Here is a 17,150-nt window from a genome sequence, read left to right as displayed (position 1 = left end):
TTTTTGAATGAAACAGCAGTCTACTTTTCATGTTGACTCATAAAGCAGCACTACCAGTCAGTGGTTTAGTAAAGGTGTAATTTTTTTTATTTTGTGCAACCTTCAGGCTGCTGACAGCTTTACTTTTTCTGTATCTGTGTAATAGAGCTGTATGAAGTGCTCTGGATTTTTTAATCACACCATTTTTCATTTTTACTGTCACCTGATTATTTCCATTTTTATTTTTTCCTTCCTTCTTTCAGAAATTGTGTCATCTTTGCAAGATTTTCATTGGAAATACCATTTTTGCCATGTAATATAGACTTGTTTCTTTGTGTTTTAGTTCCACCAGTCCTGAGACGAAAAAAGAAAAAAAGAAGAAAGCCAAGAAACACAAGAAAGAAAGGTATATATCAGTATTCAAGTTAAACCTCACAGTAGGGAGATGTGGAAAGTAAATTAACTATAAAAAATTCTATTTAATTAGATTGTAGTAAATTGTTTATTAATTATTATTTTTATTCTACTCCCACATACATTCTCTATTAAAAAGAACAGTTGGAAGGAATTATGAGTGCCCAAGTAGGTAAGTTACAAACTAAATTGAATTAAAAAGATATTCATGTGTCAGGAAAAGGTTAATATTTGGGTTTTGTCACTTAGTGGCATAGAATTATTGACATAGTATGAGACAAAATAATTTCCTATGTAAAAGGAAATATATAATGTATCCTTATTCCAGAATTCTGTTCACACAGAAAAATTTAATGAGACTATGCATTTTTAATTGTCATTAGAAAATACCTCTCAGAAATGTAGCTTCTTAATTACATGAGCTGTTTTAAGTGTTTCCACATAGTGCTTTAATACAGAAAGCTAAGCTTAACATTGTTCCATAATTACAGTTCATTTTGTAACTAAAATTGTTTTGGAATGAGTACAGATATTCACTTTTTTCCAACCAAATCATTTTCCATTACTTCTAAAGTAATATTAAAGTTTTCAGCACTTGGCTTATTGTTAATTCTCTGTTCATGAAACTGCATTTTTCCTCATGAAGTGACACCTATTAAGTAGTAACAAATAATTAATGGTCTTGATGCAAGGACTGTGTAAGACAAAACAGTAAATCCCATGCTCCATGATCAATATACACCTCACCTGAAAGCTAACCTGTTTGGAGTGTGCCAGTGTAACTGCTTTTTGTAATTTTTTTGATTTGTCAGTATGAAAATGCTGTTTTTGCTGACAGCATGCATGTAATTTGGGGAAAGGGGGATTTAGCTAATTATGAGATTACCCATTTATGTAGCATTGTGGCAGTAGTGACATTTGTTTTACTTCAGTGTAGATTTTTTCTGCTGTTGAAGTATTGTGGAAAAAGAAGAGTTGTTTGATTTGTTGAGTACAGCCTCCCGTGAAATATAACACTGCTGATTCTGAAGAGAGATTGGTTTAAGCCATCTACTCAGTGTATAAAATCAATCTTCAGTTTTAACGTGAGATTAAAATGTGAAACTACTGGAAGTTTCAGTGAATGACAGGAACATTTAATAGCTTGCAATAAGAGCTGTTGATTGTTTATGGGTTGAGTTCTGCAATAGTTTAAGGCTGCTTATTCCATCATTCACAAGGTCCATTTATAAATTTGCAAAATAATTTACATATGATTGGATTGTGCCTTTTATCATTCTTGGAGTTAACATCACTTAGTTCCTTTTTAAGAATAATTACTATTGATTGAGGTTACAGGTTTCTTGGAGAGTCTATATTTTCAGTTTTTGTTATCGGTTTAGAAGGAATAATAATTGTGCATATTCTGCAGTAGAAAAGCTGTTGGTAAGGGGGGAAAAAAAGAAAAAAAGGGTGTCTGCAGCAGTCACACTGGCAGCGTGAGTAGTTTCTGCACTATACATGTTTTTCAGAGCATTGCTATACTCAAGCTAATGACTCCATCTCCACAATGATTTCATCTGTATTAACTTGTTTTAGTTATATTGATTCAGTATTGTGACACATTATTGCAATAGCAGGTGTGGAGTGTTTATTGATCTAGCATGCTACACTGCTTTGCTATATTTCAATCTTTTGTCAAGTATTTCTTTAGTCATTATATATATTTATATGAACTATTATATATCATTTCAAAAAATGTGAACTGTGTTTATTTTTTCACTCTTCTGTTTCCTACATGTTTTGTCCTTAAAGTTGATTTTCATAATTATCTGCATAATTTCTAAACGTATAAAAGAAAATATTGTTAATACCATCTCTCTATTTTTCTGACAAGTCAGTCCTTGTTGATGGGTTGATAAGGTAAATAGTTTGCCCATAATATTTCGTTTGAGTAAATTTCAAAAAGTTCAAAATCTTGAGAGGCACATCTCTTTTCACACCATCATAAGAAGAAATCTGTTTTAAGCAAGAATGAGCTATGTAGCGCACATTTGAAGTGTTTTGAGTTGTAGAAAGCTTTTCCTTTTATTTTTATTGTAAAATCTATTCTCTTTCCCGGTCAGTTGCAATGTAAGATACTTAATTATTGTGTAAAATTTGAGGTTTACTAATCATGAGCCACAGAAATACACAATTTTGAATAATTTTGTGAATATACATTATTATTTTTGTTGTTATTCTTTTTTTATTTAGTTTACTGCCTCTGTGTGGGTCACACTTCAATAAAATTGTGTTCTGTCATGTATGTACCATGCATTTTCGGAACAAAGTGTTTCTGATGGGTTACATTCTCCAAAATTCAATGTATTTTGTGGGTATATAACTGTCATTTTCAAAATTTCCTGAAGCATACTCACCCTAAATGTAAAATGACTGTGTGAAAATTGAGATGATATCTTAGATTGCTTCCCAGCTGATTTTCTTAGCTGTGTAGACCTTAAGGTAATTCCTGTGAGTGTTAGATGAACTTATATTATGTTATTCAGCAGTGGCACCGTTTTACCACTCTATGTGATAGTATTAAAGACAGGCAGTGTGTATATACGAAAGGCAGCATAATGACGTGAAGAATGTGATTCCTGTGGATGGATAGTACTGGAAGAGGTTGTCCATAATTATGTACAGTGATGCATTTGTTTATTTCCTGTCTGGATAATGTGAAATGAACATTTCATTGTTCCATTAAATTGTAGAAAATTCTACCGCAGTCCCTATTATTGTTGAAGCTTTTGGAGGCAATTGCTTGTTATCAGCTACAGTTACCTAAAAATGATTTTTAGCTTCATAAATATTTGATTTTTAGTCTGCAAACCTTTTGATGCTTCTGTTTTCACACAATTACTTCTCTTTCAACAACAAATGTAAGAGATAAATTGATGGTCTGGTCGTTGATTCCACTTTAGTAGACATGGCCCCCAACTCCTTCATAAATAATGTTGAAGCAACTCTCAACAGGTAACTGATCTACATAAAAAATATAGACATACAAAAACAACAGCAGCAACAACAATAACAGCAGCAACAACAACCACCTCTTGGCAATTGTCAAAAGAAGAGTGCACTTGGATATGACTTGGAAGATAACTTGAGTCAGAGCACCTGACCCAAGACAAGGTAAAACTCAGGAAAGGACAGATAAATTTCATAGCAACACACAACACATATTCCATCATACAACCAGGGAAACTCGAAATTTTGGCAAATGAAAGATCGCAAAGAGATTCTAATAAATTGGCCAAGGGTCATCGAACTTTTTTGTTATATAATGTTTGATGAACTTGCTTCTGTCTGGTCCTGTTTAGTATCACACAACACACAATAAGCAATTGTAATAACAAATAAAATATTAATCCTGCACTGTAAGAAATGAAAACAAACAAAATATCAGCATGCAACAGATAGCCCCACAGGACAGCTGGCCACCTGGAACTGCGGTGGAGTGCAAGGGGGAAGTGTATATCCTCAGGTGTTCACTGCAGCTGCAGGTCTCATGGTTTTGGTTGAATGCATGCTGTACCTATCTCATGAACCTCACCCCACTACTTTCATCGCGGCTTCATTTTTAACAGACTGTGTCTTAAAAGTAAAAATGGCCCTCTTGATAACTTTATTTAAAAGAGAGAATGAACGGTAGATTGAATTTCTGCAGGATTTAACATTTCACTGTCTGAACACTAGCTCACAATTAATAAACAATCTTATAAAATTGTGACATTTCCCGTTAACTGCAAATAGGCTTTAACACCAGATTGGCAGAATGGGGTCAAAATACTTTTCTCTTCAATGTCGTATCCAATTCTTTTACTTTGTTCATGAAATAATAAGACTTTTCTTCATTATTCTCCTCTTTATGATGATTATAGGATTTATGAAGTATTTATATTTTCTTGGATATTTTATTCAGTTTACCTAAAATGACAGAAGGTGTCATTTGACACTGCTTTAGTTTCTCTTCTGAATGTATGTAGATAATCCAACAGTGAAATGGCAACAATCAACAGCCAAGCAGAGTTTTTGCTGCATGTTGTTTTGTCTTGGCGTGTGCACATGCCAATATGTCACAGTTTATATTGTTTCATTAAGATAATATTCTTTGCCCATGAAAAAAAAAAATTTAAATTTAGATGAAGAGGAAGACATTGTGAATGGGGAGGTACTAGCGGAGGAGCATTCATATGCTAGTTTGTGTCGATACAGTTGAATGCCTCCACCTTTGTGGTCGCTAAGAAATGTGTGAGACGTTGCCAATTCTTCATCTGGTTGGATTCCATTAGGAACTGTTCTGCTCAGTGAGTGTGAAAATGTTGTAATCAGGGATGAACACTGTAATCAGTCTCATATAAATCTATATTTTAGCTAGATTTCATTTACAGTATAGCCATCATCAGTGCACTTAGTAGCGATTCATGTAGACTCAGAAAGCTTGAATGTGTACATGATGTTAAAATGACTTTAGCTTGCCCATAACTCAATTCACACTCATATGCAGACAGGTTAAAGTTGTTTTAACAACATTTGCACATTAAAGCTTTCTGAGTCTGTATGATTTGCTGCTACACACTCTAATGATGGTTATAGTGGAGCTGAAATCTAGCTAAATCTGAAGTAAAATATAGATTTATGTGTGACTGATTGCTAAGTTCATCCCTTATTACAGTTCTTCATCTTCTGAAAGAATGTTGTTACCTAAGGGAGGGAAGAGGTCCCACTACTTACACTTGTCAAGTACACAACACATTGATCAAGAGTTTTCAGGCTTATTTTTGAGAAAGCAGTACTGCCTCTTGTGAAGAATCAGATGCTCACATGGCATTAAGAAACAACAATTGGATTGTGTCACTTTAGAAACTGGAAAAATAGCTGTCATATATGCTTGGGATATCATTTGACGAAGGGTAAGTCTGTTAATAATCTTTGGTAACATTCTTGGGGCCTACTTTCATCAAGCACATTATGACAAGGGACAGATTTGATTCTCAGATTTCTCCATTTCAATTAAAAATCAATCCAAGCTGAGCACCTACCAGCGAACAGATCGGCTTTTGTATTTGAAATTGAGGAAAAGTTCAAGAAAAACCATATTTGATTTTAATGCTCTGGAGAAAATATAACGATAGGCGAGCAACCATTACCAAACAAAACAAGATTCAGATTCACCCAGTTCATGGTCCACAACCCAGACAAACATGATCTGGGTTGCTGCCAGTGTAATTCATTCCCATACAAAAAAAAAAAAAAAAAAAAAAAAAAACACACACACACACACACACACGCGCACAACAGGGCATGCATAGAGATGAGCAACCATTTGGAGAGTGGGCCATTCTGCATGTCATGGAGTCATTTCTAAATCAAGGAAGTAACATGATGACACACAACTTCTTCACGTCTCGTCAACTAAGAATCTCAAAGACAAAAAAACTTCACTAGTTTCTACAGTGAATAAGACCAATTATGAAATCACTGACAAGGTAAAGAAGCCAAATGCTGAAAGGTGTCCATCACCATCCTGGACCAGGATGGTAACACAGACAGTATGCCAAAGAAAGAAAAATAGAAATATCATTATTCTGAGTACATTGCATGCTGAAGTAGCAATAAGCAAGGAAGGCAAGCAGAAAGGTGAAACCCTGACATTCTACAGTGCTACAAAGTGTGAGGTGGATGTAGTAGATCAAATGACTGTAAATATATTACAAAAGTTGCATATAGGAGATGGCCGATGTATGTCTTCCACAACACCTTGGACATGGCAGTAATAAATGCATTAAAGAACAAGAACATGGAAAAACAGTGGTTTGTACTTCAGTTGGTGAATGAACTTAAGGAAACAAAGGAGCAGGAAGAAGATCAGATAAAAGAAGTTTGTATGGGACCAAAATCATTTAGAAAGTGGAACAAGTGCCAAATCAGTCTCTGCAAAGGTAGTAAGACACAGCCACAACTGTGTAAAGTGCCATAAAGCCATGTTTGGAAAATGTGTGCATAAAACTGAAATCACTTTTGCTAAGTGCATCTAGCAGATTCCAGTCACACAAATAAAAAGTACAACAAAGCCCATGTGGGACACAAGTGAGTGTGTGGTATAAACCATATATACCAAATGTGGTTATAAGATTCTAAAAATAGATAATATATATAAGTCTACAGTTTATAAAACTTATTAGCGTGAGCAACAGAAAATCAATAAGAGATTTGTTTGTAGAAATAATTAAATAACATTACTTATCACGCTAAGAAATCATTATTATTGATTCCCAAAAAGGTGGAAATTAACATATACTAAAATAAAGTAATTGTTTTACGTCAAATGTTAAAATATTTTAAGTGAGTTCACAAGACGTCCTTTTCACCATTTTAGAACTGTCAGGAACTCCACCATTCTAGTGTTAAAAACACTGACAGCAGATTTATTACATCTGCCCTTTGCGAGAGGACATGGAAAATGACTTGTTCCCCCCTTGAACTGGCATCATCTCCTGTCCTTTTTAGTACCCCACCTGGAAGGCGGCATATGGGTCTACTCCTGAAAACTGAAAGGTTGGCCGAATGAAGGAAGCAAGTAGGAGCAAGTGAGGTAAAGCACGTCGGTACTGCGAGTGAGTAAAAGTAGTTTACTGGTGCATGAATATTTACAGAGGCATACAAAACTTAGTACGTAGGTGCGAAGCTGAAGCGAAGTGTCCCGGCCGTCTGCTCTTGATGAAATGGGGAAAATCTGCAGTGGAGCTTGTAGATCTGGACAGCACCTGCTAGAGGGCGCTGTCGTTGGTGTCGGTCGTAGTGCCAACCTACACCGTGGCATCGTAGCTATCAATACCACATCCCTCCCCCCTGAAACGAGGCACCGTCATTGAGTATGGCTTCCAACGGTGGGTGGAAGGACCCAGGGGTGGCGCAGCTGACGGGGTGGACAGTGGAAATGCCAGGGCAGGCTGTCCACCCGCGACCCCGAATTGCTCGCGAGGAAGTGAGAAAAACTCCCTGTTGAAAACCTGCCCGGGCCGTGCACCGCTACTGGGTATGCTCGGATGAGGAGGCGGAGCAACGACCTCCATGAGTGACGGCGGCGGCGGCGTGATGGCAGCCTCAGCGTCCATTGGTTCTGGCACCACAGAGGAACTCAGCGGTGGTGGAGGCGACCGGAGGTACAGCTGTGGCGGCGGCGAGAGGCGCCCTTCCAATGCAGGTGACCGGACCGTCAGGTAGGCGCGCCCGCAGCGGAAGCGCAAGCGGAGGAGGCGCCATTGGTGTTGTCGTGGGCTGAGGTGGCGGAAGCTGGCATAGCCTCCAATTCTGCCGGCAAAGAACCTGCGGAAGAAAACCGAGGACGGCACAAACGGATCTGGTTCCGGTGTCACTTGACAGTGCCGGAGGGACCAGAAATGGCAAATAGGCACGGCCAAGTTGGCGAAGAATGTGCCCCTGGTACCAGCGCTGCCTCCCAGAGAAAACATGATAGAACATCAAATCGTGCGGCGCAAGCCAGAATGATGCGAAGCAGCGGGAGCACGCGACAGTGGGTGCAATAGCTGCAGGAGCGATCGATGGGCGCGGCCATGTAGCAATTCTCCTGGGGAACGGAGGCCGTGCGGCTGAGAGTGATAGGAAGCAAGGAAAGTCCAGAATGCGTGCTTGTGAGAGTGCGTGGCGTGCAACTTGCTCATCTGCGACTTAAATGTACGCACAAAGCGTTCAGCCTCGCCGTTCGACTGGAGGTGGAATGGGGCTGAAGTCGGATGGTGAATGCCATTAGCAGCACAGAACGCTGCAAACTCTGGGGACACGAATTGGGGGCCATTGTCAGAGACAATAACTTCAGGAAGGCCCTCAATGCAAAATATAGACGTCAAAGCCCGAATAGTACTGGCAGATGTAGTGGAAGACATAGGTACAACAAAAGGGAAGTTGTTGTGCGCATCAATAACTATCAACCAGCAGGTGTCCCAGAATGGACCTGCAAAATCAATATGAACGTGCTGCCAAGGCGCAGTAGGAGTCAGCCACGCAAAGAAGCATTGGCGCAGAGCAGATTGATGCTCCGCACAAGAGCAACACTTAGCAAGCAAATTCTCAATTTGTTGATCAATGCCGACCCAAGTGCAGTGACGACGCGCTAATTGCTTCGTCCGCACTATACCCCAATGACCAGCGTGCAGTAAACAAAGGATTTCCGATTGCATCGAACGAGGTACAACCACACGAGAGTGATCATTGTCAGATCGTAACAAGATAACACCGTGGTGTACAGACAAGTTGTGATTTTGTGGAAAGTAATGTCGAACAAGTGGATCACAAATCTGCTTAGTAGATGGAGGCCATTGAGTACGAATATACTGCAAAAGAATCTGCAAAGAAGCATCGGCAGCTGTTGTGGAAGCAATGCGACGAAATTTACCAGAAAACCATCAGCTAAGTCCTTATCTTGCAAGTCAATAAACGTGCAGGACAGTTCGGAAGAATCAAACACTTTATCAGGACCGATAGGTAGACAAGACAAAGCATCAGCATTGCCATGCTGGGCCGTAGGCTGAAAACAAGATTTTGTAATTGTAGTTAGACAAAAACAAAGATTGATGTTGCAACTTTTGTGCCGTATGGTCCGGAACTGACTTTGACGGGTGAAACAACGAAGTCAAATGCTTATGGTCGGTGACCAAATAGAACTTGTGACCGTACAAAAAATCATGAAACTTTGTCACTCCATATACAATAGTTAAAGCTTCTTTCTTGATTTGAGAATAGTTTTGCTGGGCATAGTTGAGCAACGGCGCAAAAGTGATCGGGCGATCGACAGAACTAATGCGGTTTGAGAGAACCGCTCCGATGCCATGAGAAGATGCATCGACAGCCAAAACAACAGGTTTGGGGTGATTGAAAGGAATCAAGCAGCTGTCACTCAACAAAGCAGATCAGAGTTTGTGGAAAGCAGCGTCACATTATGAAGACCAAACAAAAGGAACGTTCTTACGCAGAAGGTGATGCAAAGGCACTGCAATCTGTGCTGCATTTGGTATAAACTGAATATAATATGTAATTTTGCCCAACACAGACTGAAGTTCTTTCAAGTTCCTGGGTGCTGGCAAGTCTCTAATCGCACTGCGATGCGACAGCGAGGGGTGGATGCCCTGTCCGTTAATCATATGTCCTAAATACTGAATCTTAGTTTGAAAAAATTTGCACTTGTCCCTGTTACACTTTATTTTCTGCCTGCAAAAGTACAGTAAATAAGGCGCACACATTCTGCAAATGTTCGTCAGGGGTGCGACCCGATACGAAAATATCGCAAGATAATTTGAGCAACCAGGGACAGTGGCACACAACTGCTGCAAGTAAGACTGAAAAATAGCAGGAGCCGAAGCACAACTGAATGGAAGGCGGCGAAACTTGAACAACCCAAGGTGGGTGTTGATCACAAAATAGCGCTACGACTGTTCGTCGAGCAGAGTCTGAAAGTATCCGTCCCGCAAGTCAATCGTGGAAAAGAATTTTCCCGCACCAAGCTTATCAAAAATGTCTTCAGGACACGGCAAGGGAAACGTAGGGGATTGACAGTATACTTAAAGTCAGCACAAATACATAGACGAACATTTGGTTTTTTCACACACACTATAGGTGAAGCAGAAACAGGTTCACTGACACCAATGCCTTGCAAATGCTTAAGTTCAGAAGCTACGGCGTCGCGCAGTGTGTGTGGTACTGGGCATGCGCGCCGTAAAACAGGCATGGCATTGTCTTTAACTAGAACATGCGCTGCAAAGTCTGTGGCGCAACCAAAGTCATCAGAAAAGAGTTCAGCAGAATCATTGCATAGTGCAGCAACACCGTCTGCATGGTCACTAGCATTGATGCAAAGTACATTGTCCTGAATTGTGAGGCCAAAAAGTTTAAATGCGTCTATGCCAAAAATGTTCGTAGCATCACTAGAGCGGGGCACATGGAAAGAAACTGTACGGGTCATCGCACCATACGTGGCTTGTAAACTACACATGCCGAGCACTGTCCAGTAAAAGCAGTCAGTGTGGAATGTGAATGACGAAGCGGGGGTGAACCAAGCAAGTCATATGTCGATCTGTTGAGTAAAGAAACAGACGCACCAGTGTCCACAAATGTTCAAAGTAACAAAAAGTGTCCTCGCATCGCACTGAATGCGAGAGAAAGTGTCTGGCAAAACTTGATTCACATGACGAGCTGTCAAAGCACATCAAGCAGAAGGCTTTGAATAAATGGCATTAAAGTCCTTAGGCTGATGTGAATCATGACCAGGGCGGTTGCTGTTGCAATGACGCCCGCGCGAGTCACACGAACAGGAGACAAGTTGTGAATTAGACTTGCTCTTACTACACACAGCTTGCACGTGTCGTTTCATATTACAAAAATAGCACTGTGCTTGATGGGAGGGGCAACTGTCACATGGGTGGGCACGAAAGCAATTTGGACATGATTTTAGTGTCTTAGTCAGAGCTTGGTTTGAAATGTGTTTACTTGCACGCAAGCGGCGCGCTGTGGCTGGCCGTGCGGGGACCGGGTGGCGTGGCGTGCTAACATTACACACACCCAGGGTCACGTCGAACGCGGAAGCAGCCATGTCTAATGTATCTTGTCTGTCTAGCAAGTCCACTACTTCCTGCAAAGACGGGTTATTAAATCTGAGGATTTGTTCGCAGATGTGATCCGCCACATTCTGCACAATAGCGTCTCTAATCATTATATCCACATATGAGTGTCCACATGAGCATTTAAAGTCACAATCAGATGTTAGTCCCTGAAGGTCCGCTAACTAAGATTTATTAGACTGAGTAGGGCCATGCCGGAGATGAAAGAATTTGCCTAGTGTGCAGCTACCACATTTACACTATCACGGAAGTGGGCGTTCAAAGCATCACTCACTTCGTCGTAAGTTTTAGTTTCTGGGTGGGTGGAGGGAAATAACTTGACGAGCACAGGGTATAACTCAACACACGCGTTGGCAATGAAAAAGGCAAGCCGCTCTGTACCTTGTATGCTGCGAAGTGTGCCTCGAGCTGGGCGATGTATTCTGGCCAGCACTCATCATCAGGATTGGAGGCACGAAATGGCGGTGCCGTCGGTGACGGCGTCGGTACAGGCAGTGGCGTCGGAGGCGCCGAAGTAACCACAGTTTGTAGTGTGACCAGTCCATTTATGGCAGCAAGCAGCTGCGTCATTTGCTGAGCCTGAAAACATAGATCGGACAGTGAAGCTTGTTCCTGTGGCAAAACCATGGTTTACACAATTGAAAGTCTTATACTGAGGCTAGCATGAACAGAAAGCAGTACCGAGCAAAAAAGGAAATGATAGGAAAGGGAAAATAAAAATGTTAACTCCTGATCGTCGCCAGCTTTTGTATTCCGCCTGGAAGGCGGCACATGGGTCTGCTCCTGAAAACTGAAAGGTCGGCCGAATGAAGGAAGCGAGTAGGAGCAGGTCAGGTAAAACACGTCGGTACTGCGAGTGAGTAAAAGTGGTTTACTGGGGCGTGAATATTTACAGAGGCATACATAACTTAGTACGTAGGTGTGAAGCTGAAGCGAAGTGTCCCGGCCATCTACTCTTGATGAAATGGGGAAAATCTGGAGTGGAGCTCATAGATCTGGACAGCACCTGCTAGAGGGCACTGTCATCGGTGTCAGTTGTAGTGCCAACCTACACCGTGGCATCGTAGCTGTCGATACCACATCCCCGAAATCTCAAAAAGGACTCACTTCAATAAATGCTTCATAGAGTTCTTGCTGTGTCAGATATGCCAATCTCAAGCTTTCGTTGACTTCCTCAGTTGGCAGTCATCAGGCAATACGTTAGGTACTGTAGTTGGCTTAATTATGTCGTGGAGACATCAAAGAGTTATAGAACTTCCGTTTGTCATCAGAGATTATGTGGATATCTATGAATCAAGAATGTTGGTAGCTGTGCTGATTTTGTTAGATGATTCAGTTGATTCCTCTGATGCCTTTCAGCATCAGGTGCCCAGTCCCCTGAAGTACTCGTGGTGTAGCCACTGTCTTGGTTAAAGTTGTTATACGTTCTGATTTCCATGGCTTCTTTGATCTCAGACTCCCCATAGGCAGAGGCATAGGATATTATTTCTGTTTCATCAAACCAAGGCAATGGCTGCATCTGGAGTGGTGCATGGAAATGGACACTTGATGCTGAAAGGCAACATGAGCTGAGTCATCCACCATCTAATGAAATCAGCACCGCTACCAGTGGTCTTCAGTCACTGACATCGACATAGTATTTGCGATTGTATGCATATTCCATGACTGTGTGACGTAATTCAGCCAAATAAAGTAATTTAAGGCCCACGAAAATATCTCCTGACCATGAGAATGGAGGAAATTGTTAAAAACTGACAAATTTGGCATGGCAAGAACTCCATGAAGCATTTATTCAAGAATTGTTGTTGTTGTGGTCTTCAGACCTGAGACTGGTTTGATGCAGCTCTCCACGCTACCCTATCCTGTGCAAGTTTCTTCATCTCCCAGTACTTACTGCAACCTACATCCTTCTGAGTCTGCTTAGTGTATTCATCTCTTAGTCTCCTTCTACGATTTTTACCCTCCACGCTGCCCTCCAATACTAAATTGGTGATCCCTTGATGCCTCAGAACATGTCCTACCAACCGGTCCCTTCTTCTTGTCAAGTTGTGCCACAAACTCCTCTTCTCCCCAATTCTATTCAATACCTCCTCATTAGTTATGTGATCTATCAATCTAATCTTCAGCATTCTTCTGTAGCACCACATTTCGAAAGCTTCTATTCTCTTCTTGTCCAAACTATTTATTGTCCATGTTTCACTTCCATACATGGCTACACTCCATACAAATACTTTCAGAAACGACTTCCTGACACTTAAATCAATACTCGATGTTAACAAATTTCTCTTCTTTAGAAACACTTTACTTGCCATTGCCAGTCTACATTTTATATCGTCTCTACTTTGACCATCATCAGTTATTTTTCTCCCCAAATAGCAAAACTCCTTTACTACTTTAAGTGTCTCATTTCCTAAACTAATTCCCTCAGCATCACCCGACTTAATTCAACTACATTCCATGATCCTCGTTTTGCTTTTGTTGATGTTCATCTTATATCCTCCTTTCAAGACACTGTCCATTCCGTTCAACTACTCTTCCAAGTCCTTTGCTGTCTCTGACAGAATTACAATGTCATTGGCGAAACTCAAAGTTTTTATTTCTTCTCCGTGGATTCTAATACCTACTCCAAATTTTTCTTTTGTTTCCTTTACTGCTTGCTCAATGTAAATATTGAATAACATCGGAGAGAGAATATTGCTGCAAAAAACTACTTTATTATAGGATTTGTCTTTGTTAACCCATAATTACTCTAAAAAGTGTGATATGTTAAACAAATAACAATCCATCACTTAGGCGGCTTTTTGTTGCCTTTAACCATTATTTGAGTTGCATGCTAAACCTTGTTTTCTTTCTGAGTGGTGCACACGACCTAAGTATGAACAGAGAATTAGTTTATATAAACATTAACATATGTGAATATTCGAAATTGAACTAGGATACATATAACTGCCCTTAATATGTAGACTTCATGCTGCATGCTTTTTGGTAGTGCTCTAAAATGCCCCATTTAACATTTGTCCACTGTGCCATCCAGCAGCACTGGTTGCAAGGCAGTGGCTGTCACAGTAATGTGGTCTATGTTTGTGACTATTACTGTTGAGCAGGATTGACCATCACTAGCCTGAGAGTGCAATATTCTGCCACTTAGTACATCAATGTTTTCTGAACCTGCACGTCCACACGAGTGTGGAAATGCATGCCAAATTCTTACAGGTGTGACTGCCTGTAGTCTTCGCTTTGTACTTGGATCTGTTCACTCTGCAAGAGAATGAGGATAACTGTTTACAATTGAAGGAACTATTTCTGTGGTATACTCACATTTAAAGCAATATTAGAGCTTTCTATCTTATTTTATGCCTACAGTTATTACTGCGTTTCAGATCAGGGTTACTATTTTTTATCTCTTGTTGCACAGCAGTCAAACAACATACAATGGTCACTACTATTTGAGCAAACTAAATTGACACTTGGTGAGGTGTCTGACGGGAGTATCCATAAAGCCATTTCCCATTTACAGTTGCTCCTGTCATTCAACACACAGAGTGTCAACTTATTTTTGTGAATTGTAAACATAATATTCTTATTTAACTTGACATACATACTTTTGTTTTTTGCTATAGTTTGATCAATCAGTCATTGATGAGAAGTTTTTGGCCAATTAGGTGATATTTGACTGGCCTGGAATTTTCTGTATTTCTGAGGTCTTTTATGAAAGTTTGGCTGCAGAGATTATTATAAGTTTGACACAGTTTTTCATACAGATGGATGAAATGCATTTGTATTTGCTGTTAATCTGTCAGTCCTCTTTTGAACTGAGTGTTCAGTATTTCACTGTCTCTGGAGGTTGCTATTAAATCAGCAGAAGATTTTGCTATCCTTTATCATCTTACTTGGTATGAATTTGACTAGAATTTGATTTGGACCCCCAATTCCTTGCTTTCCCTATATTAAAATAACGATCATTTGTTTAAGTCTTTGACATCCATTGTTAATATATAATGATCACAAATGTGGGTCACTTTGCTATGGCAAGCACATTAGGTCTACTTCTTGCCATAATACATAACATATTTTTGTAAGTTGCCAGTTGTGTTCTTTTGGACTCATTTCAGACATTACATTTGGTAACGTTTTACAAGACTGTTTGTTCTTACTAGTGATAGAGAGAAAATGGTGTGGTGTAAGGATGACCTAGTCTTTCACCTCTCCCTTCCCCTGAATTTATTTGCTTGTTGTGGTGAAAATTACACTTCCAGCAGACCCTAATTTACCCTTCCACTATATGCTCTACATATAAAGAAATCGTCTCCAGCCATCCTGATTTAGGTTTTCCGTGATTTCCCTAAATCGTTTCAGGCAAATGCCGGGATGGTTCCTTTGAAAGGGCACGGCCGATTTCCTTCCCCATCCTTCCCTAACCCGAGCTTGCGCTCCGTCTCTAATGACCTCGTTGTCGACGGGACGTTAAACGACACTACCCTACCCCCATATAAATAAATATTTTACATAAGTTATGTGCATATTTGACATAAGTTACACTCGGATCTCTCTTTATGAGGTTTATGGATTTTGAGAGTTTGCTGCAAACATCTTGTCAGTTAGCAGTAGTAATATCTTATCTATATTCTCACTTGCACTTAATTGTATCTAACAAAATCATGTTGGTTGATTATATGGATGATGCCTTTGAAGAAAAGAAAAACTGAAGTTCTCAAATGTGTGCTGTACTCCTTCATATATATTCTTGTCTCTGTGCGCGAAGATGAATGTTTGTAGGCAAGAGTATATTTTTCAAACATTAAATCCATTGGCTTCATTGTGATCTATATATGATTAATCTGTTTTGTATGGAACATTACATAGTCTGTTAGGAATGTTTTATAATATCAGACAAATTTAATTCACAAAATAATTTACATTGTAATAAGTGCCTCTCTTCGTTCTTGTAAATGATTTATCAAACGAGTGTTCCATTCGGTTTTCCGACAGCTAGTTAAATTTATTGCCCACATCCACAGTAGAGCTATATTCTTAAATAGTACTGGTATTAGTATAAATAGTACCCATTGTCTCATTCAAAGGGCCAATGCTAGATGTCCGTCACGAACTGCTAATTCTTATGACCTGTTTGATTAGAGAGAATTATTTTTTCTTGCATGACTTCCCAGTGCATTTTAGTAAAATGTTTATGCAATATGTTTCAACATTCCCATTGTAATGAATACAACAGAAATCATATCCTTCAGACATATCAAGATTTGAGACTGTAGCTGGCATGCTTTCATGCTTAAGCATCAACTACATCTTTTACAACTTAGTCCTACTTTGAGAGAGGTTGATGGTAACTGCTTGACAACAATCTTGGTAGAAGAAACTAATTCTTGACTACACGCTGTTAGTGGACAGGTCAAAGAATATTCAGAAACAAGTTATAACATATCTATCTGGAGCCTCTCATTGAAAACTTCCCTTATAGTTTTAGTTCACTTACTCTTTTGTGTATTGTGTAAAGGTAAATGCATTATAAAGCTGACTTTGTTGGTTTTATCTGTCTTTCAGTTTCTGCAGGCAAGGGCATTCATGGAAATGTTTGCCATCACATTTTGTACAGCAATAAGCTCACAGAAAAAAGACAGCTATTGGCCTGGTAACCTGTAACCGTTTGAATAATCTTGGTCTGTCAGCTTTTTTATTGTTAACTTTTGGTACCCTGTGCCTGCTCTGTAGGGAAACCAATGAAATACAGGGTGTTTATAAATGAATATTGGGGTTTAACGCTTTATAATATTTATTACATTAAACTTGCAGTTAAAATGATACGTCAAATGAAAGAGCCACTCAAACAGTTTTACCAAGAACCTTATAAATGTTCAGTGTGAGCATCATTTGTCATTTGGCGCACATCAAGTCTATAGCCGAGTTCTTCCCAAATGTTGATAAGTGTTTCTTCAGTGATTGTAGCAACAGCTGTTTCAATCTGGTTTCTTAATTCAGGGAGGTCTCCTGGTAGTGGAGGCACCTACACGATCCTTGATGAAGCCCCAAAGGAAAAAGTCGCATGGCGTTAGGTCGTGTGAACGTGGAGGCCATGCAAAGCAA

At 39.8% G+C, this 17,150-nt stretch overlaps 1 protein-coding gene across 1 annotated transcript in view; it reads left to right on the top strand.

Annotated features, from left to right (window-relative positions):
* Positions 1–17,150, top strand: part of LOC124796279 (serine/arginine repetitive matrix protein 2) — a 287,456-nt gene that overhangs the window by 191,008 nt on the left and 79,298 nt on the right. The window contains exon 5 of the mRNA XM_047260400.1: positions 323–385. Coding sequence (XP_047116356.1) covers positions 323–385 — 63 coding nt within the window. The remainder of the gene's footprint in view (positions 1–322; positions 386–17,150) is intronic.

This window comes from Schistocerca piceifrons, chromosome 1 (genome assembly GCF_021461385.2).
Source record: "Schistocerca piceifrons isolate TAMUIC-IGC-003096 chromosome 1, iqSchPice1.1, whole genome shotgun sequence".
Classification (NCBI taxonomy): Eukaryota; Metazoa; Arthropoda; class Insecta; order Orthoptera; family Acrididae; genus Schistocerca; species Schistocerca piceifrons.
This window is presented reverse-complemented; position numbering and strand designations above follow the sequence as displayed.